This window comes from Syngnathus leptorhynchus, chromosome 12 (assembly GCF_054491065.1).
Source record: "Syngnathus leptorhynchus isolate UIUO chromosome 12, UIUO_Slep, whole genome shotgun sequence".
NCBI lineage: Eukaryota > Metazoa > Chordata > Actinopteri > Syngnathiformes > Syngnathidae > Syngnathus > Syngnathus leptorhynchus.
Window position 1 is genome coordinate 5,705,620 of NC_141206.1, and position 22,820 is coordinate 5,728,439.

The 22,820-nt window shown below is 39.8% G+C and overlaps 2 protein-coding genes across 9 annotated transcripts in view; one reads left to right on the forward strand and one right to left on the reverse strand.

Annotated features, from left to right (window-relative positions):
* ptpn13 (protein tyrosine phosphatase non-receptor type 13) overlaps positions 1–22,820 on the forward strand; it is a 46,399-nt gene that overhangs the window by 1,729 nt on the left and 21,850 nt on the right. For 6 of the 8 annotated variants that reach the window (XM_085926433.1, XM_085926432.1, XM_085926438.1 and 3 more), the window contains exons 2-9: positions 295–640; positions 902–963; positions 3,819–3,895; positions 4,651–4,822; positions 5,605–5,662; positions 5,741–5,821; positions 16,355–16,562; positions 21,313–21,432. In XM_085926433.1, the coding sequence (XP_085782559.1) occupies positions 21,318–21,432 (115 nt within the window). In that variant the 5' untranslated portion in view covers positions 295–640; positions 902–963; positions 3,819–3,895; ... (3 more) ...; positions 16,355–16,562; positions 21,313–21,317. Of the gene's footprint in view, positions 1–294; positions 641–901; positions 964–3,818; positions 3,896–4,650; positions 4,823–5,604; positions 5,663–5,740; positions 5,822–16,030; positions 16,563–17,795; positions 18,167–21,312; positions 21,433–22,820 lie in introns of those variants that run through there. The other 2 variants (XM_085926436.1, XM_085926434.1) reach the window with 2 other exon arrangements.
* On the reverse strand, positions 311–15,758 carry mapk10 (mitogen-activated protein kinase 10). The gene is made up of 14 exons (XM_085926443.1): positions 15,653–15,758; positions 10,128–10,199; positions 9,761–9,930; positions 7,780–7,909; positions 7,507–7,565; positions 7,003–7,141; positions 6,733–6,898; positions 6,069–6,140; positions 4,624–4,806; positions 3,326–3,450; positions 2,992–3,018; positions 2,304–2,367; positions 1,578–1,655; positions 311–521 (listed from the first exon to the last, which is right to left on the reverse strand). Exons 1-14 carry the CDS (start codon positions 15,653–15,655, stop codon positions 379–381), a joined length of 1,431 nt encoding a protein of 476 aa, XP_085782569.1. The 5' UTR covers positions 15,656–15,758; the 3' UTR covers positions 311–378.

The following is a 22,820-nucleotide window of genomic DNA, read 5'->3' on the forward strand; positions in this document are numbered from 1 at the left end:
TGAGTCCAAAGACAGGAGCGTATAAATGCTGTTTGGGGCCATTTGAAGGGGGACGGGGCAGCCAGCCAGTGTGATGCTTTTACGTTTAAAGGAGATGCAAGTCAAAGCCGCTTTTTGTATGCAATATACGTGGGCTAATATAAGCAAAGCAACTATAGGATCATCCACATAAGAGTATAACTTTAAATACCGCTGCTGTTTTTTTTTTTTTTGTTTAGCATGACAACGCGCAGGCTTGCTCATCTCTTTTTGATTGTTTCACATTTTCCCAATTTTCCGTTTGTTTTTCGATAGCGCCCCTCTACCCCTCTCCTTCCTTCTTCTTCTTCTGCCTCCTCAGCGGCGGAAGAAGGCGGGGTTGCGCAGGCAGGCGGCTAGTCACCTGCAGCACCCCAACGGTCCCGCCGAGGTCTCCAGGCTGCTATCGGTATCTGAGGCCAGGGTCTGGTCGGTGGACATGGACGAGATGTCGTTGATGGACGAGGACGGAGGGAGGCTCTCGCTGCTGTTCACGGCTGCACCTGCGCTGAGGGAAGCAACGGCGGCGCCGCGGTTATAACGTACCAGAGCGCCCTCGCTGGCGCTGGAAACAATCGTGCCACACAGATAAGGGGAAAAAAAGCACGGGACCCAAAACAAGGTGATTGGACGAGAACACATCACAGTGTGGTTATTGGGACTTGGGTCCAATGGGTTACATGGAGAAAACTAATAGCCAATAGCAAAGAATTAAATATATTTAAAAAATATTTATACAGTGGTATCTTGACATATTAAAATATGGGTGTTATAAGGGTCTCAGCCAGCTTGTCTGTAAAATTCATTTAAGAGATCCAATGCACAGATTATGTCATTAACTTGATGCATGAATTAAGCAGCAAAATGTTTTTATCCATTTCAGGAGGCAGCCGTTTTGCCACATGGTGTCAAAAGAAAATCACATTACAATGTCCAAGGGCTCAGGTAACTAACAATCACGCTTCATGTGTTTTCTGTGTTTGGTCTATGTGATGTTGGCAATCATTTTAAAAAATGCACTTAATAACACATTTCCAAATGTACGTATCCACAATTACGCTAACCCTAGCAGATTTAAAAGACATTTATGTTGAGGCATGTTTTCAAATGTTCACATTTTTAGCATTTATACATAAGTGTTTGTGCTAATATTTCCAAAATGTTGATTTTGGGGACTTTAGTGAAATGTTTGTGTTTTAAACATTTTAGGCCTTTTCTGTGTTTTTTTATTGTTCAGCTCTTGTTGCGTGGCAGAGTTCATGGGGCTCAATCATAATTTCCCCCAAAATTAATGAAAAATCTGGCCTGCACCCAATGTTTCCCAAGAACCCAAATCACCATACATAATATGCTACAACACACTATAGTAAATTATATGTGTTAGATAGATATAGATATGTGTTTGTCATATTTTGTTGCTTAGCATTTCATTTCGCATTTGGAAAGAGTAAAGAGGAAACAGACGGACAAGACAATGGGGTGTGTGAATATCAGAGGGTCCAGTAAGGTTGTATATAAAATTGACTTACAGAGCGATTAGGCTTATGCACTGAGAGTACCTGAAGGTGAAGGCTGTCCCTTCACTACGCCATTCTTCGTTCTCTCCTCAAAATTCATCACTTCTTTATAAATCAACTCTGTGGAATACAAGGAGAAATTTAAAAAATAAAACTACTACAAAAATATTCCAATCCAAATTATTCGTAATAATACAGTGATTTTCTAGGTACTCACAGGCACATAAATAAGTATAAAGATCTGCATTTATTACTGTTATCATCATTTGTATGGATATGGATAATTAATTAAAATAAAACATTTAAAAAGTGTACGAATGATCAAAACAAAATGTGAAAGATACTGTACATAATTTTTGGAGAATAAATAAATATATTAGAAAATATTATAATACAGCATTTATATTAAAATAATGAAAATAATAATAATAAACAGAGGACCTAGAAATGAGCCTTGTGGGATCTCGACATTAATCATTAATATTGGGATTTTTTTTGGTGAGACCAGAACTAAAAGATACAAAAGAGGCTTACTACTATTCATGTTATAAAATGCATTTTAAATTGACATACAAAATGTGTACAGAAAATATGAAAGGTAAGTTGTTTGCAAAGTGCTGTGCATAAATGAATAATTAAATAGCTCAAAATGTTGATAAAATACAGTTAATGACAGCAATATAAGAAAAAGGAACGATAACAATAGTAAAAAAATATCAATGAATAAAAGATTATCCGTAATTGGTTGAGTGGTTGAATGTGTCTGACCTTTCCACTCATCAATGGAGTGTTCTCTCTCATCAAGCTGCTTGTCGTAGATTTGAGGCGGAGGCTGTTAGAAAGAAGGTACGGCATCATTAATCATTGTGTGTCATTAGCAGCTCGTTAACAATGCTTATTTAATGCAATGTCTTTTGTACAAAAACGCTACAGCTCAGTTTCTTTGTAAGAGTTGAGATAGTTTGCAAAAACAAACCCATAAAATGTTTATGGAGGAAGAAAATAAATACAATTTTGTAATATATTTTTGGAGTTAAAATGTGATTTTTTTTTCTTGCTTTTTTAGTGTGTTTTTTCAAATCAGTTCATTACACGATTCTTCAATACTTGCATACATTATGAACAAACAGAGACAAAACAATCAATTAAGTTTTTTTTTTTTTTTTTTTTTTTTTAAAACATGTAAAAGATGCACACAAAAACATGCCGGGAAGCAAATACACATACAACCTTATTGATCTACTCAACTAAGGAGACAATTTTATTCATGTTTGATTTTGGAAGAAGACGATATCAAGTGGCTCCCTCCATGTAGAAAACAAACAAAGAATTCCCGCCCATTTCTGCCTTAAAATATATTTCCAGTCATGTCCGAGGGTCACTTTTGACATCCAATCAGCATATTTTGTCAGGAGAAGGGAGGGAGAGTTTTGCAGAAGTGGTGGTGGTCATTTACCATGGATATTTGGATGAGATCTCTGGCCTTCATCAGCATGAGGTGACATTAGAGAAGGGGGGAAACAGCAGAACAGGTGTTGAATAAGGCCACTCATATAAAGATATATACAGTCAGTTCACATCAGACGCAAGTGCATATATTTCAGTCATATATTTGAAAAGGGGAAAAAAAAAAGCCCAATTTCTTTTTTTGGGGGGGCTATTTCCCGATCTCGCTGTCATCTCACACGAATGAGGCACTGATATTACACGATACTTGACCCCCCCAGCAAAAAAAAACAAAAAAAAAACGCTTTTGGGGTGATGAAAGGGTCAACTCGAGGCCTACTCACCGCTTCCACCTCAGCTGGATCGTACCACACATTGATGTAAGGATGCTGCAAGGCTTCATCCACTGATATCCGCTTGGCAGGGTCGATGATCAGCATCTTGGATAGCAGGTCTCTGGCTTGGCTTGCTGTAATAAAAAGAATCAAAATGAATCCAAGGAGAATTTTTAAACGTGTGTATCGTGTGACCTCTAAACACTTTATATCAAATTAGGCTGCCATGCTACCCTTACACAAAATGACAAAAACTCCATCTAGTATACATTGTTCACATTTCCTAGCAAATCATCAAAATGGCCTTGAAATAGCTTCAGATCAGAATGGCTGATTTCCTATACTTTGTTTTATGGCAAGTCGTCCAACTTTTACCACCATTGTCTGCCTACTCATGATGATACAAAAATGACTTTAAAATGTCCATTTGAGGTCAAAATGCTTTTGACTTTTATTTATGGCATACAAAACACTCTTCATTTATGACTCTGATCTTCCCTAGAAATAACTACGCTACCAGAAGGACAAGCTGCAAGTGTAGGAGTTTCCTCCCACTGCTGCCTCTGCATGGAACTGACGGTAAATCTGTAAAATGATGCCTCTTGTTGCTCTCTATTTCATTTCTCTGTCCATCCCTCCATCCATCAATCCAGGCATCCCACTTCAGTCGCGGGGAAACTCGCCCCCACTTTCTCTCGCTCTCTTTGGAGTCTCACACGCTTCCTGTCTGTGACATTGATCTCCCCCATCTAGATTGATAAATATTTTAAAAGGCAGCAGCTTCAATGTCACACCAGAGGCATTTTAACATTCAACATTTTTGTGACATAAGAAAATCTCAGGCTGGTATCTTCACTGACTTGACTTATTTGTTTTTAGAAATGCGCTTTTTTTTTAGGTCTTAAGCTGCAAGTAAAATTTTGAGCTATGGTAAGCTAGTAAATGTCACAAGCAGATGTCTGGCATAAAGTGAACTAGTCTTCAAAAAAGAGGCCAAGTACTCGCCTCAAGCTTTTTATTTGCACTTGAAGATTATTATCAAATTATACATAAAACAAAGAGAATTACATGCATATTTAAGCATGCCATATCGCATTGCCTTACATAATTCTGCTAGCTTCATGCTAACATACAATGCAGAAAGCCATAGACAGGCTAATGAATCTGGCATTGATGTGTTGATGTATTTTATTAACCAGAGTTTCTTTTAAAAAATTGCAGGGTGTAGTATGATAAAAATGAAGGCTTTCATAAATCTATTTTATATTTTATGCATTTTTGTAGGTAAAAATTTGCTCTCCTCTCACCTTTCAATTTATTGTGCTCTGAGTCAGCAGGGAAGAGGCAGTCTGGGAAAAGTTTGGGAAAAGTGAGGCCGGCATACTTGGGCCGGTTCTCCACATAGTTCCTCACGGTGGGCTGCAGCTTCTTCATAAACTCCGGTGACGGTGTACCGAGCTGCTCGATCACTTTGTTCCATTGGTCAATGTCTGGTGCGAGATTAAGGTAAACACAAGCATACACACCACAGGAATATTCAAGAACATTTTTCGATCCAAAATAGCTGTTGATGTTCCAGGTCGCGTAATTACGCCTTCATGGTGAGAATGTCAATGTCGTCCAAACTAAGTGCTCGGGTCAACATGCTGAGGTGGCATGTTAAGGGTGGGCGGAAAGTGTTGGATGTCAGAAGGATACGGTCCGTCCCGGGGAAGAGCACTGTGCCTCTAATCACTTCTCCAAAGATGCAGCCCACTGACCACATGTCCACTGGGTTCACGCAAAAACACACACAAACTCCAATTACTGCCAAATAACCTCTGGAAGTTCTGCCTCACAGATCTGAAGTTTGGGGTTTGAATTTCTGCGAGGGAATTTCCATATAAAGTTCAGGTTGAAATTCAGCTGTAATTGAAGTGCTGAAAGCTACACTGACAACAAACCAAAGTTGTTGTTGTTTTAGTTTGCCTCCACCATGTTTATTTTTGAATTTCCAACTTACCTGTTGATATGTAAAACTTTCAAAGTCTTCTAAATCACGCTGCTTTGGTTAAATGACATTTTGTTTGGTTTGTTTACGAATGGTGCCAGAAAAGGTTCAATCTGTGCAATTGATTGTCAATTAATCATGTCAAGCAATTGAGGCAAAATGAAGCCTTGTCATTAATCCACAAATTTCGGAAATGCCTCCTAAGCACCATTTGTCATTATTTATTGAAATGTTGTGACGTCCATGCTTCCTTCACATGCACGCTCACACTCACACACTGCTGTGCAATCTCAAACAGCTTTTGGCCATCTTGAGGACGCAATTAAACCTTCCCCACAGGAGAGGCATCAGTCCAGGTGAGCGCCCGTGTTGAAATATTCATACGGAATACAAAATACTCTGCGACTAACTGATTATTTTTGTCTATGCTGCAGTGTTCATCAGAGAGGAAACAAAGCATCGCTTGAGTGTAACTGGGTTAGTTTTTCGCCTCAGAAACAGAGAGAGAACATAAGGTGAGTGTTTGAAAATATATGTGTATGCTATAAAAAAAAAAGTTAGATAAATATATAAATGTAAAAAACAAATGCAGTATAAATACTGTAAATATTTTTTAATTTCTTCTTACACAATTAAAAAGTAAAAAAAAAGAATAAATTTAGATAAATATATAAATGTATACTGTAAAAAAATGGTAAATATTTTTTAATTAGATTTGTTCTTACACAAGTATCACTAAAAACACACTTTAAACAAGGATACAGTCCCGCCCAGGGAAAAGGATTTTGTGGCGCACCATTTCTCCCATAATGCACCCCACCGACCATATGTCCACTGCACGCAACGAGGCGAGGGAAAAAGAGAAAAGGGGAAAATAAAAGGTTAGTGTTGACATCCAGGAGAGAAAGCAGTCATTAGAAAGCAGCGGCTAAATCAGAGTGCTAGGTCTCATACTGTAGCGCTAGTGCATTTTTGAGAGAGGGGGGGGAAGAAAAAAAATCAAGCAGAAATGGTCAAGCGGAGCTTTAGTGGGATTAAAACGTCAAGAAGTGTGCACGGTCGCGACTCCATCAATATGACAACGAGTCATTGTGTTTGCACAGCAAGTTTATGTTCTTCAGACTTGATATCGACTCCAAGGACAATTCTAAATATTGCGCTTCAGTCACAAGGGCTTTGTTTTGTCTCCCGCTGTTTTAATGAATATATTAAAGGCGTCTTGCAAACATAGCGCTGTGTTAGATGAAGCCATTTGCTGATTAAATCACCTCTATAATACAATCTGGGATAAGATTTATTACCTGTCTACAGACTGCAGTCCTGATACATTTCTTTGACATTTTGCACGATTTACTGAGCTACAATATGGGAATGTAATGGGTGGGATTGGCCATTGTTTTAATTTTATATAAAAAAATGTGCTCACCGTTTTCTTTGTAACCCATGCCCAAGATAACCTCCGGTGCTCTGTAGTATCTCGTCACCACGTAAGGGGTCATCATGAAACTAGTGCCGGCAGTTCGAGCCAGTCCAAAATCCAAGATCTTGAGAGTGCAGTCTGACTTTACCACTATATTGCTTGGTTTCAAATCCTACATGACAGAATGTTAAAAAAAAACAAAAAAACAGTTAGCTTTTTTTTTTTTTTTTTTTAGTTAGTGGCCAATGAATTCTGTTGAATTTGACGTTCTCATACCCTGTGAATAATGCCGGCCGAATGAAGATGTTTAATGCCACATAACATCTGGTAGAGCAGATAGGACATTCTCTCGTGGTCCAGCTCCATCTGGATCACCTGGCACAAGTTTGCGTCCATCAACTCCATCACTAGGTACCTGGGCGACATTTGGGTTTAAGCCTTACGACTGCTCAGACCACAATAAGTGTTTCATTTCACAATGTTGTTTTCAATTCATTCGTCTGGGATGTATATCTATGGGGCTGCGAGAGAGCAATAGATAGCAGATAGATAGGAAGGAATCAAATGCCTTATAACATTATCATCCATCTGCCTCAGATTACTTGACACGCACTCTCACTGATGACGTTGTCTTGTCACCGTGCCAAGTGCAAAAGCAATAATGAGAAGACAGTGATTAACACTGTCGGTCATGTAAAGGGAAAAATGCGTCGCCATCCTTCTGTGAAAATCGGCGATGACTTTTCATGGATGTGTGAAGGTGTTGAGTGCTGTACTTACACATCTTGGAACTCCTCTAATGATTTTTGTGGCGTGAAGACATTTAATAAACTGATAATCTGCAAGAGAAAAGAATTGGTGTGTCAAAAAGATCATCGGCATTTACAGTACAACAAACAACGTAACATAACGGCACAATTTTAAAATATAAATGTCGGTTATAAAATTACTTCATTTCATTTTCCCAAGGATTCAATATAGCTTTGTTGTGTTCACTAAATATTAAAAGGAAACATCCTAGGAAAAGAAATCAAATGTCAGAATGTGACTTACATTTTTGTGATTGACACATTTCATAAGCACCAATTCGCGGTATGCCCTTTTGGCATGCGTCTGGTTCTGGAAAGGTCTGCTCAGCTTCTTGATTGCCACGTTTCTGTCGAGAACAGCGTCATAACCCGCACTGTTGACAAAAACAGAAGAGTATGTAAAGAATTTAGAGTGACATTCAATAACAAACGAATGTTTTAAAAATAACAACACCAGAAACAAAGTGTCATTAAAACAAAAACTATTTTACAACAAAAGCTATTTCGCACTACAAAAATTAAAAACATATTTTTTTTGTGATAAATTCATGTGTGTTTGAGGATGACAGATAAGGGATTGGCTGCGTGTATGTTTTTATTTCTTTGCCTGTCTGTGGAGACTGCAGATCCGACCAGAGATGATTTGTTACCATGGTAACAGTGGAGCCTACATGTAAAACACGCACACACACACATTGATCCAGAAGGGATTTGAGTGAGGCAGTCATCACTTGGTGAGGCTGAGAGGAAGATGATGGCACAAGGAACCGGAGTGCTTTAAGCCTTCATCCTTTTTCATCCTCACGGAGTCAGAAGGGCAAAAAGATGTTACGCCCATTGGGTGTGTCACATTATTTAATACATATAAAAGGCATCACGTTAAGAAAACAGCTGTGATTAATAGCTCCACTAACGCGATGAAGACGTTTCACAGCCACACTAAAAAGAAAATGTCAATGTAATAAAAAATGGTAAATATTGTAATGTAATAGGACTAAAGTTGTATTATTATAGGAAAAAAAAACGCAACGTTACAAAAAATGTAAATAACAACAATAACAGCGCCCGATACCTGGTATCGATACTCACCCATTCCAAGTTAGTTTTGTGGAGTTATATAACTTGGAACATACTTGGCAAATAGACAAATTTGTGTAGAGTGAACTGCTAATATGCGGGGCATTACTGAAATAGCATGTTAATGCGCAATTGTGTTAATGACTAAATGAGATTACTTCGATAATGGATCCCGTTTCCTCGCAATAGGCCACCAGATATTTAAGCAGTTTTCAGGGAGGGGGGGCGATTTAGTTGGCTCGGACGCGATAATACCGTCGTCATATGACATCACATGACTTGACGACAGCTGCTGATCTGACTCCCTGACAACCTTCTTAAATTGGCCACAAGCCCAACCCTAGATTATTATTTAGCGAGCCGCCCGCGATGGTGTGTGGTCGATTGACGATGCAGGTTTCGTGCTCCCCCCCCCCCCCCCCCCCCCCAAAGCCGAAGCTCAGCAGTTGTGCTTTGAATTACAACGTCCAAGTTCGCTCGGCCGCCGTGCCGTTCGATCCCTCTTGGCTCGTGTATTATTCTAAACACAGCAAGGTTTTAGTGCCATGAATTTAAATGCCCCCTATGCTTCAGCAGTTTATTCAAACTAAAGTACTTTGCTAAATGCCACAAGAGTTTTTGTTTTAACGACATGTTCCACAACAATTCATTTGTACAACAGTGGATGGTAGGATTAGATACAACTACCAAGATACATTCAAATAAAATGATAAATTGGAATATTACATCTTGCATATTCCTCATTACCAACATTCAGAATCAGACCGATAGTTTCAGCATCACACCAAGATGAGCTTGTGTCCATAATTGGCCCCAAACCAAAACGAATTTTAAGCGACTTATTAGCCAAGTACGCCCAGATGACAGTAAGCATTTCCACCCTCAAAATTAAATTTTGCTAACACTTGAAGTTTAATTAACTGGAAATTTGGCCCATATATGCAGCTTCGTTCTCAACTATTGTGAACCGGTTGTGAACCCATCTCGTTATTGCCTTCGATGACTACGATATTCATTTGTATAATAAACTACGGTACTAACTACACCAAAAAGAACCATTAACCGCTAAACGAGACCTCCCAAAAGAAAATCACATCGTAATAAAAGTGTAAATGAACATCGTAAAGAGCAAAGCCAAAGCGACCTACCAGACAATCCCCTGAGCTCCGGACCCGATGGGCTTTAAATTCTGGTAACGTTTTAAAACGGTGAAGGTGGAGTCGCCCACTTCCACGCTGTAGAACTGGTTGTCCACTTTGCTTTTGCTCATGTTGTAATGCTTGGCGATATATGACACATCCACTTGTTTTCCAAAACCCTACGACACAGACCACAAAATGCAATTTTATATTAGTTAGAACAACACAACAAAAACATTCAAAGCCGTTTTTTTTTTTTTTTTTTCTAATTTCACATCCAAATAAAATTCATCATGTAGATTAGCGGCGAAGGGGTATAATGGAACAGAGTGAGTACTGTACCTTTTCTTTTTTTTTACCTTTAAGGGACACACACCTGACAAAAGGCTATCTTCACATCCAGGATCGGTTGGCTGCAGTTGTATAAGAAATGTCTGCTCATAAATACCTGCAAGATAAAACACGGCAAGCAGCTCAATGAGAAAAGCGAGAAATTGAGTTTCAAGTTGGTTGCTCAAGTTCGGGAACTTTACATCGTTCAATTTGAGTAAAGGGAATTCAGGTATTTCAGGAAAAGATGATAGTGACCCTCTAATTATGCCATGATTAAAGCTTTGCTGAATCCAAAGGGAGCAAGGCAGTCTTAAAAATGTCACGGCTTATTAAGATTTTATATTTGTACATTGGCCTGTTTAGACTGACCTTATTTCTTTTTTTTTTTTTTGCCAGTGGACAAAGTAACTGCAGAGACTCTACCTTCTGAAAAATTGCCGCATCGGAGCTGTAACTGTATATTTGGTGTTTTATCTGCTTTGGACTTGATGAGAACAGGTGGATGGGGAAAAAAAATCCAAACACAGATCATGACTTCCATTTCGTACTGCTACTCAAAGCATTAAAACCAGGCAACATCCCACTTGTTGCGCCTCTGATATTACCCATCAAGGTGTAAAAATTCCAAGATTGACGTTTTATCACTATTCCGTGTACAGAACAACAAATGGCCAAAAACTGGGCGAACGACGACTCTTACGTCATCTATTAATCTGCGCTACGTTAATCTGCGGCCATCTGTGTGTATATTTGAGTTATTAAACCTCTCCCAAGGCTCAGTGTTTGCCTTCTAGCAAACCGATGAGGACTGTGTACTCACTAGATCAACTCTCTGGCCAGATTGGGTCTCGAGTGCTGCTTTGGTTTTATCAAAGATGACACTCGGCGCTGTAGCATCAAGCGGCAATACATCACACTGAGTGCAGTATGACTCGCTGCCAGCGGCTTGAGTTGAGAGCTTTAATAAGCAGGGGGAAAAAAAGTAGCTTGGCTCTCCGTTTTTCTACTTGAATCGAGGCGGGGTGCGGACGATGCCCGGATATTGACTTGGAAATCAAAACGGTGTGGTTTCTACGTAAATCGGAGGAAATCATCCAAAATAAGCTGCAACTATGAGTTTGTATACGGAGAGAATCAATTGTGTGATCTTTAAGTGATTTGATTTCATGTAGTGTGTCTGGAGTGCAGTTTGGTGCTTGGTTTTGCATCATCTAGCTGTTTGAGAGATTTTGCAGTAAGTTTTGTACAAACAAACCCCAAAAATACTAAGATTACTAAGACTTTAAGATTGATGTTTTGAGGTTTCGAACGGCGCAAGTCTGCATAGGAAGATTTTGTGTTTAGTTACTGCTGCATTGGATTGCTTCAAATTTATTCTCTTGACTGGGATTATAACTATTAGCAGTTTAGTGATAGACTGCAACACATTCTGACTTTGATACAAATTTGCTGTCAGCTTTGGAACTGGAGGTGTAAGAAATAATTAATCGACAACAAATCGATTATCCAATTAATCGGGTAGTTGTTTTGATCCATTTTTTTACCTAAACATTATCCAAATCTTTTATCTTATCTTATATGTTTGGTTAGAATGCAATGATTTTTTTTAATTCACTAACATAAATGTAATTGTATTCGATTATTCGATTAATCAATGGAATAGTGATAAAATTCAGGAATTAGACCAGTAATGATAAAAAGCAAACAGTGATTTTTGTTGTTGTTATGTTTTAGGTTAAAAAATGCTATGTGTGTACTACTTTGTACTGCTTCGGTACGATTTTGCTTGATTTGATTGGGCGCAATTTAATTTACTGGCACTATTTATCTTAAAAGACCATTTTCAGGCCGAGCGACCCGATAATTCGATCTTCTCCGACACCGCCAACGTGCTGATTGTCATCCAAACAGACTGGCATCGATAATGACCACACCATGCCTCTCCCAGGAAGGACGTCAATAAAAGAGTAGGCTAATGGAGACGTGCACACGCTTTCTGACTCAGCACAGTGCAAGCTAGCAGTACGCACGATGACGACTCACTAATTGTTGGAGTTGATTTGGAAATGATTAGCCAGCAACGATGTTAATACGAAGATGTCACAGCCTTTTGTACATTGAGTCGTCACAAATGTCTCCCATCATCCTCAACCGTCCCTTTTGTCCCTCCCCTCGCTCCCAGGCTCCCAGCCTGGATGCAAACGCCTACATTGCCGTCCCCCCCCCCCCCTTCCCCTCAACCCACCCTTCAAAGCTCCATTGTGAGTGCTGGTTTCAGCAGCCTCTCCTGCAGTAACGCAGAAAGCGCAGTAAGGGGAGGGGGTGGAGGAGGCACCCACGGAATGGAAGTCTGGGAAACAAAACAGCACTGACTCATGCATGGGGAGTCTCCAACGCTCCCCGGCAGATTATTGAGTTCAGCGGTGATCAACCGTTTAACCGTGAAGCCGCCTTTGAAATCACATACAAACAAACAAAAACACCAAACAAAATGTTTCTCTTTTTGCTATGTTAAGTATGATAACAAAGAAGATATTAGTTTGAAAACAAACGTGACCAAAACAATTGATGTGGTACAGCATTTAGTAGAAATTTATTTTTCTTGATGCCATTTTGAATTTCATTGGGATCAATCCCCCTTAAAACCAGAAAATAGCCTGATAACCAACAAACTGATAATCAAAGCAAAAAAATGCATCGCAATTTATTTCAGAATACAATGTCAAAAATAAAAAAATCCCGTCAACCAGTAGCTTGAAACCCTTTGAATGGCCAATCCAATTATTCCAATTATTATTCATATTTTGACTGCTCAGCATTTAAAAAAAAACAAAAAACTAATGACCCTACCACAAGCACGAGTAAGAAAGGAGAAAGCTTTCTTTTTAAAAAAATAAATAAATCGGGAATTAATGTGCTGTCTTTAGACTTTGGACTATAAACCAAACAGATGTTCTGCAGCTTTAGATCTTGCGCTTTAAGCTGCTATGCACAAGCAAAAAAAAAAGCACCGCATGGTTGCAAGATTCAATCCACGTACGTACTCACACACTTGTGCAGCCATGTTTATCTGATCGTTAGGAATAATACCAAAGTAGGACTTAAATATTCGTTGTACCGTAGATAAACAGGGCCCTCCTCAAGGATAGTAAACTTTAAAGGAGATCATAATGAAGCTGCCCACTATAGAAATACCACCAAATCAATTTAATGAAAAAACTCATTTAGGATTTATACGGCAAAGTCAGAGGTGGAAAGTCTTATCTTCAAATCAGGATAAAGTATCCTGGAAGTCGATTAGAGAGTGGTACAAATGAGGTCTTTAACGATGTCAGGGAACTGTGGATGTTTGGCTAAATAGAAGCATTTAAAATGGAGTTAATTGGTACTCTTCTTGAAGTACGGAATTTTAAAACTAATATTTAGCGTGTCAAACTTGAGTCATAAAACATTTCACTGTATACGCAACGCTTTTAGCAAAAATGCACGCGTTCAGTGTGAAATTAAACAACCAAGTAAATCTTTAGTTATTTGCCTGCTTTAAAAATGTCATGACTTGGCAGCTCGGCTAGCTAAAGCACCAAAACGAAACTCTTTTTTTTTTTAAAAACTCACAAAGTACTGTCTTGTCGAATCCAAACGCTAGGCAGTGTTAGCTATGATTAGTGTTAGTTTACAGTGTGACTAGCATTATCTTTTGATACTAACAATGCTGCAGTAATTTTTGGCTAACTTGTCGACATGGGGCTAATTATGTTTGATCATGTAATGTGCCATCACAAACAAAACCAATAGTAAAACCAAAGACAAAACCAAACAGGACATAATCCTGTCATGTTTTTAGGCACATTTTCTTTCCAGAAAAATGCTTCCATATTGTATAAACATTTCGAAGGTGCGGTATAATGACCGCATCAGCATACCCGTAATCGCTTTACTTTTTTCCAGTGCCGAGTCTCCATTGGCAAGAATGCGTGCCAATCAATATGATTGTGTAAACATTTATGAAATAAAATTCTTAGCACTTCACTCGGTTTCCCTACACAATTCACCCCTCCAAAAACCATTGTCACGTAAAAGCTTACATAGAATGGTCGTAGAATTGGTTTAATGGTTAAGCGTGTTCCCTGCAGCACTTTCACATGAAGCATGAAAGCGCGCTCCTGAATTATTCAACAACACAAGGTCAAAGCCACTAAATCCTCTCTCGTGCTGTCTATGGCTCTTTATCTGTGTTTTCCAACATGGAGAATTTGTTGTGACACCTCAAAAACATCAGACAGACCCACAGCAATAAAATGACAAGTCGGCATTCCCTCAGAAATAATGCACATGAAGGCACCAAAAGGTCGTATCACAATTTGACACTATGTTCTAATTTTGGACGTCATCGGGTGTCGATATTTGATGCTTCTATATTTCTACTGTATCATAAGAGAAGACATGTTTTGATATATTTCTCAATATAATTGGCATCATGATACAGCGCTAATCATCATCTATGTTTCTAACTTTTTTTTATAGAAAGTATTTTCAAACAGAAAGCATCCTTGAGTTTTATTTGAGTCATGTGTTATATTGTCTGTCTACATGTGTTGCTGCACTGTTTGTGTTGAGTGCATTGAATAATTGTAACATGAATGCTATTTAGCAAACCTAAAGTCTAGGTTATGTGGTGACTACACAAAGTGTAATTCCATTTGAGGTTTACCTTGAGAGTGCACTTCAACTAGGAGCGGCATAAAAGTAATTGTTCAATAATTGTTGTTATTCATGTAGCAAAGACAGTATTTACAAGAAACAAGAAATTATGAACACAATCTTGATATTTCATCCTCCTTAGCAGTACATGTGTGAGATTTCTGAGATTTATATCATATTGGAAAGTCCAAATGTGCATGAATTGTGGCTACTGGTTAGCATACAAGTCATTTTTGAGGCTTGCATTGCGATACAGTATCGTAGCAAACAACGATACAGTAGAATATCGATATTTATTCATGCACCTTGTTGACACCACTTTATGTGGGTTCTAGTGGGATCTGGGACATCCCCCTCCTGTCCTCTTGAGATCCACTCATATTCTGCATAATGCACAAGGTATGCAGCTGACTTGTGTGTGTGTGAGAGAGAGAGACAGTGAGGGGGTGGGTGGAGTGGGGAACAAACTCTGCATGCAGGCCTACACAGAATGGAGCTCCTGTTTTGAAGAGCATCATCCATCCATCCGTCCATCAATCCCTTTATCTTGCGGCCATTTGCATGGCTGTATCAAATATGCAAGACAATTAGCCCTAGAGGAGAAAATGGGATGTTCCAGATTGATTTCTTTGGTGATGTGATGGGATTAAATGGCTTGATGCCATGCGGTAACACATTCCGACGACCTTGTTTTGCCTAGGCAGGGTGGACGGACTGCATTAAAGCAATTATATGCTGTTGTTGTAAAACTAAAATGAATTGAATTGAGAATGATAGTTTTTTTTTTTTTAACATTACCTCAAGCAGTAGATATTAAAATATTCCTTTATTAGTCCCACACGGGGAAATCGCAACGGTCCTACTTACCATTCCGTGCCAGCTGATAACGAACCAAGTCCAGTTCAAAACATCCCGACGGGAAGCGTTGCGGTTATCATGGCTGCAGGATCCCGACAACGGGAGATGGAAACTACTTCAAAAAAAAAAAAATATATATATATATAGATGAAAATTGAATGCAATGATTGAGGAAAAAACAAAAAGCAAAAATCAAGAAGCGAAGATTAGCTGATGCTGATTCACTCTTCCCCGGCTCACCGACACCTTGCAACCATTGTGCTGCAAGATGCTGGCTGTACCATTGTGCACCGGGAGGGAGGGTAGGAGAGGAGGGAGAGGGGGATGAATAAAGGGAGGGAGGGTGGGAGGTAGAGGGGAGTGGTTGCCATGGCAACGGGAGAGGAGCTCATGTGACGTCAAAGCCGAGCAGTGCGCGAGAGGGAGGAAGGGAGACCGACTGGTGCCGTCCAATTCCAACGAGCAGTCAGTCAGTCTATTTGTCCGTCTGTTCGCCTCATAGCGCGTTTGTCACTTTGATATGCAAATGAATCAATATTAAATATCAAATACCCAATTTACAAATCAAAATGCAAATGGTTCACAGGTTGTATTTGTATCAAAAGTGTATCAAAAAAGCTATTTGAAGTAAAAAAAAAAACATCTTTTATTTAATTGCAGCTTCATAATTCTTGCATCCATTGAACATCGTCTGCTTAAATTTCTTTCCAGGATGTCAGAATAACCTTCCAGAGCCGCCGTTTGGAACTGCCTCCTGCTCTCATTGACCTTTTACTTAAGGATACTTCAAAGCTTCTCAAGGTCCACCTCTTGAAGACTCCTGAACGAGATGATGTACTTACTGCATGAATCATCTTCATTAAGAGAGTGTGCTGTATTAGCAACTGCTCTGTCTGGATGTGGACTTCTCTGCTGTGAGGTAAGCTGCTTATAGAAAGTAGTAAAAGCAATGCTCGCCTCATGTTGGTTCTGCACAAATGATGCATTGATGTGCCATCTAGGCTATGGCAATACTTTCAAACTTTTAGAGTTTCACAAAGTGTTCCACAAGGAGAGGAGAACCAAAATGGCATCTAAAAGTGTCTTGACACTTTCTTACCAGGTGACATATTTCAAAGGTGGCAAAAATGATCCCCAGGGAATTTTGCGAATGACTGAGCTGTCTTTAACCTGCTTGGTGCCCCTTATTTCCGTCAGGCATCCATGCTCTTTCAAGTGCAAATTTTCCCAAACCTTGAGACATGAGACACTCTGGTCGGGCTTCATTGGCACAGATTCTCAACACTTACAAGAAATGCATTTATGTATGTGGCTAGTATGTTGCCAAGCAAAATAATCACAGATTTATCCTAGAACTGGACACTTTGTGTGTGTACGTGTGTGTGTGTGTGTGTGTGTGTGGGGGGGGGGGGGGGGGGGGGGGTCCAGAGGGCAGGTGGCAAGCTAAGTGGACGTCTGGGCCTCAGGGATGGAAAGGGATAATCCAGTTTTCAATTACATTAACTAATTTATGCGTCACTTTGATTTATATTTTTCAAAGACGTGTAAAATTTGCTCCAATACAAAATGTGATGGATTTGCACCAGGGTTTAATTCACACTTGATGGGTCAATCCATTTTTTTTTTTTTTTTTGCAAGTTTACCTTAATGTGTCTGCTTTTTACTGGTTTTAAACCTAATTGGCGTTTTCCTTCTTTTTACATTATTTTCGTCCAAAATTAAATGCATGTCACGTTGGACCAAACTTGATAAACATAACAAGGACTGCAGAAATTAATCTTTATTATGGGAGGAGGAAATAATTATTGGCTGGTGTAATTAGCTCTACAGGTCTCTAGATGGCGACAGGCGACAGCATTACGCGTGCGGTGGTAGTTCGGCACAAACGAGGAAGGAAGTATTTCGCATTCAATCGTTTCCTGATTGCCTGGCTGAGATTCTTTGAAATAGAAGCAATAAAAACGAAATTTGACGATTGTAAAAATACAGTAAAAAACAAAAAAAAACCATTGTAAAAATATGAAACTTATAAGTTGGTAATGTTTAATGTGACAGTTCTTCTGTGTGTTTGTGTCGCCATGGTAACACTTCAACGAACCCGGAGGGCCAATGGAAGAACTCGGTAGAAGTGTCTGGTTACTGCCGGTCAGCCCACGCGAACTGGGCGAAGGGAGGGGTTAGTTAGTCCGATCGCTTCCCCCAGCAGTTATGGTTGCTCGGACGGCCGTGAGCGAGTGACGCGCGGTGGTTCAACTCCATAATACGCGTCTCGTTGAAAGTTTGTTACCGAGAAGGTGCCTTTGAGGAACCGGGAGCGCAACTTTTTTTGCGGGATATCCCTATCTGTCTAACTGAGGAGAGCAACCTGTCGCCCGCTTGCCTGTCTGCTCTTTCCCCTCCCCAAGATGTTGCTTTGTGGATGGGATGGCGTCTCGTCCCGTTCGTCTGCGCACGTCTTCTAGCTCCCCCGGAGAATCAAATTTAACCCCCGGCGTGTCTCTTTTGTAGCGCTTCTGTTCATTGGTAAGTTTCATTTGAAGTATTCTCTTTTTTTTCCCCCGAAACGCGACCTTCAAACTTTTTTCCCCCCTTTAAGCGCCTTGCTAGCTGCTTTCTTGCTAAAGGAGGTACGAGCGCATCTAGTCCATTTTGGACTTAAATATTAACAATTTAATTTTAATCAAAACATGACAGCAAGGTCTTTTTGGTCAAATATTCAGTAAGGTGGTGTTTGCACCGAGTGGAGCACAAAACATGAAAATAACTTACTTTATGGCTGCTTTGCAACTTTGCTCATTGAGGGGGAAAGTAAGGATGGATAATTTAATGGAAAAATTCCGACAATTGCAATCTGCGGCTTTGTAGGGAAGAACGAGGTTTCCAAATATTCTCTTCCTCCATCATTAGCATTCAATCCATTCAATTGGTACAATTGCCCAGGTCAAAGTTCACGAGTGTTTGGAATAGTTTTCCAGGCTAAGGGATGCAATTGATGGACATTCCCGACTTTTTTGAATAAATAGGTTTTAAAGAAACCAATGCGATCCTATCTTTCTCTGCATTGGCAGAAACCTGGTATCAGATTGTTTCTTTTTTCTTGAGCCCCCCCCCCCTTCCCCCCCATTGCCATTTCACATAATTCAATTGTGCTATTTGAAAGCAAAAATAGTGTAATTGTGTCACTGGAACAACGCTGTGCCCATCCGATCTAATGAAACAATGTGTACATGCAGGTAGGCTGTAATGAATGTGAACCAGCTTGTGGGCTTTCCTATTTCTGAGTCACCACTTCTTGCTTCTTCTTCTTCTCCCCCCCCCCTTTAAATTCCCGCTACTGTTTTCTCCACAAGAGCCCTGACCTCACAAGACACAGCTGTGATTACTCTTAGCGACAGAAAGTGAAGTGTAGAAAGGGCTTTTTTCATTCAACAGGGCAGCCATTCTTGAAATCCCCTCACATGTTTATGAAGACAGTCTTTGCATCATCTTTTGGAAGCCTGCGTCGTCATCGTGTGTTCTGCATCCGAAGTTCCGCCACATTTTGTTCCAAAGTCACTCTCGGAAAAGCGGTTCACTCTAAGTTTGTTCTTGTTTTCCTGGCTCGAATCGCTTTCAGGAAGAGTTTCACCTCAGCAAATGTCTTTGCCAGCCAAGACCACACTTCTGACATTTGAAGGATATGAACACATTTCCGTTCCAGTCTGATGCGTTAAGAATCGTTCTTTGCGGAATTTGGCGTTGCTTTCTGGTAACATTATGAATGAACAACAGAAAAATGTTCTTTTAGTTACGTAAAGTGAAATATTTGGTTTTGTGATCCTTGTCACAGGTCGGAAGGTGGGAGGAAAGGAAAAAACTTCATGGGGTAAAAGGCCCTATCACGTTTCCAGGATTAGTTTCTTTTAAATCCTTGTGACCGTGGTCAAGCATCTGAAAGCAGTGGACTCGAGGGCTGTTTACTCGAGACTAGTTCATAAACAATCTGATAATAATAATAATAATAATGCCATTTTTGGACTCTATTTTGAAAACTGCTTGACTGCCTTAATTTCCAATGACTCAGTTGAGACATATTGGACTGCACTAGTTGGCTGCAACATGCAGAGACGCTCTTAATTTAGTCGCAATTTATCTGAGGGATGAAAGACGTAATTGTCTAATGTGTTTTTTGGTTTGTCTCCATCTAGACAATGCAATTAAATGCCAAGTATGACCAAGCCAGCCTCTTCTTGACAAGAACATAGCAATAAGAGAGCAAAAGTTGGCTCCAAAAAAAAAAAGCATAGCAGAAATCCCCAAAGTGGGTCAGCAGACTGATTAGAGGTTGGGATAACTATGAAACAGGCTCCCTTTCTCTCTATCCTGCTTTGGAGAAAAGAGTTAATGAGTACGGCCGCAATAGGCCTGCCATGTTTATGCAGGAATGCAGGTTATCCATTCTCTTGCGCAAGCCAGAAGAGAAAGCCAGCGAGAGGCGAGCGGGTTCCTCGCCATCTCACCCATTAGCCGTGAGAATGGCAAGCGCTGCTGTGAAGACTTGATTGTTTGGCAGGCCTTGTTGTTTCAACACGCTGGAATGTTTTTATCCGCAGCCGGGCCGCAGCGCAGGCCGGCTCGACTCTCATTGGACCGCGGCCCTGCTCATGATTGAAGGGGGGCTTTGGAAACAGGCGCCCTAAATAGCATCGGGCCTTCATTACCACTGGGTTAATGCTACGTTTTCTTTACCCTCGTAAAAAGTTAGAGCTGAACTAGTCTTACGGTAGGTAAGCTAGCAAGCCTCGTAAAAAAAATTCGCATGCCAGGGCCATCCTCAGGCAGCTGCAAAACAAAAATGTATCAAAAATAAATATATGAATAAAAAAAACTTCCCGTAAATCATGATGTTCACAAAGTTGTAAAATTTGATGAAAAGCTTCAAGCGCCGCTCGGCCCTGAGGACATTTGTTTGATACATGCCAGTCGGAGTCAAAGCTTGTTGTGGCACGCACACTTGAAGGTATTGTTGGAAGCCAATGATCCGAACTGCTTGATTACATTGACTGCTTGATTTGGTGAAGATTTGTTTCTTGCTTGTAAGTCACCAGAGAATTTAGGAAATCACCGTCAGAATCATATTTAAGGACACATCAAGACAGCTCTGATTAAAATTTGTTGTCGGAGAGTATTATTTTCAAAGTAGTTTGATTCATTTGATAATCTATGACTTATTAAGTGGTTCACTTCAGGACTTAAATTTTTTTTTTTTCCTGAGGTCGTGAGATTTTCTAAGATCTCCGACTGGCAAGATTTTTTGGAGTCTGGTGAGATTTGCTGAGGTCTCCCAAGGCTTGCTGAGATTTTCAAAGGCCTTCGGAGGCTCGCTGATGTCTTGGAAGATTGTGTGGATTCCATGGTGATTTGTTAAAGCAATATTATCCGTGTCTGGCGTGACATTATGTGCGATTGTGGTTTAATCTGTGACTTTCGAGGCGTCCATTTTTTTTCTTTTTTTTTATCTCAATGATCTAACATCTGCTTGCGGTCATTCTATTTCCAGCACTTTTAATAAGACTGCCATTGGCACAATAGCAATTGCTTCATTTCTTCCTTCCGTACTATACCACAAAGTTGAAGAGGGTATAAAATCACCATGCTGTTTTTTTGTTTTTTTTTTCTTACTGCTATAGGGAAGATGCACGTGTCCCTGGCAGAAGCCTTGGAGGTCCGAGGAGGTCCGCTCCAGGAGGAGGAAGTCTGGGCGGTGCTGAGCCAGAGCGCCGAAAGCCTCCAGGAGCTTTTTCACAAAGGTATGAACGTTGTATTTTTATTTTTTTATTGCATATCTCAATCTTCATACTCTAACTTGCATTGAGCCGCAGTTCTAACCTCTCTATTTGTTGAGTTCCCTGTGGTCCATAAAACTGTCGACCGCACAATTTTTGGCTTCATTCTCTTATCTGGCTTGAGTCGTATTTTCCATTTTTCGCTGTTCTCTACCTGCTTCGTTTGCACTCGTCGAAAAAAAAAAACCCATCCCATGCCTGTCGGGATAATTACAGATTGCTAAGAATAAGCTAAAAGTGCAACCCTCCCTATGGAGCCTGTTAGTCACACTTATTTTCGCCATAAATATTGTAATTACATTACTATGAAAACTTGCAATCCGGTCTTGGTTGACCTCCAAGTATTCTCACGTTAAACAAATTTGTAATTTAATTACAATTTACCCATTCAAGCACAAACATTTATCAAATTGCTCCCATTATACTAAGACATCAATTGAATAGGACAGCTAAACTAAAATGGATGCTGCCCGACAGGATTGGACCAAAACATTTTTTAGTCCGGAGACTGTGCAGGATATGAGTCAGCGGGCACCACAGGGCTCTCCTCTCTCTGTTGATGTTTAAAAAAAAAAAAGAAAAAAAAAATCTCAAGGTGGTGCCACCCGGTCTTCTCGTATGAAACTCCGCCGCACCTGATTATGTTGGCACACTTGGCCTGGTTTTGATGAGTCTGCAAAGATTCAGTTTCATCAGCGTCTGCCCTTAACCAGCCTGACTTTCTTTCCCTCCAGACTTTCAGTATAATACAGCACAGTACTCAGCTGGCTGCTTTCCGCTGAGTACCGTGGAGTTTTTACTCGTTTTATCAGTGTGGCCTGTTTTACGCTGAGGTGGTGTTTTTACGTCAAGGGGACCGTGCTCACATTTTTTACTTCCCCGATAACGTTGTGGTTCTTTGAAGGACCGGATTGGCCTTTTGGGATGCAATTTAAAATTACTATTGGAATTAATGTTAACAAATATGTTCCAATCAGAGTTTATTTAAGTGTAAATAAAAATTAATAACTGAGGGAAATTTTAAAAATCCGATCAGAAGTGTTACCAAAAAAAATCAAGGTATCAGGGAATTGATGTATGAAATAATCCCTTTATTCATTTTAAACGCAATGTTTTTATTTATTTATTTATTCTTTAAACAGTCTTAATCTGTAAAACCTAAAGGTTTTTAAAAAAAAAATTGTTATCTGTCCATCCATTTCCTAAACTACTCAACAGCTGACTTTGGGTGAGGACGGGCTACATCCCGGACTGATATAGACCCAAAAAAAAAAAAAAACCTCACTGTCATCCACATTTTCGTGTTTTCAGTTAATCTAAAAAAAATGTTTTTGGAATGTGAGAGGAAAACA

What these genes read in the sequence shown, in the direction of transcription:
- mapk10 (XM_085926443.1), bottom strand. An exon ending in GGAGCTCAGGGGATTGTCTG is followed by an intron (nt 7,910 to 9,760) that starts GTAGGTCGCTTT and finishes TTTTGTCAACAG; the next exon opens with TGCGGGTTATGACGCTGTTC. An exon ending in GGGACAGCCTTCACCTTCAG is followed by an intron (nt 522 to 1,577) that starts GTACTCTCAGTG and finishes CCCTCAGCGCAG; the next exon opens with GTGCAGCCGTGAACAGCAGC.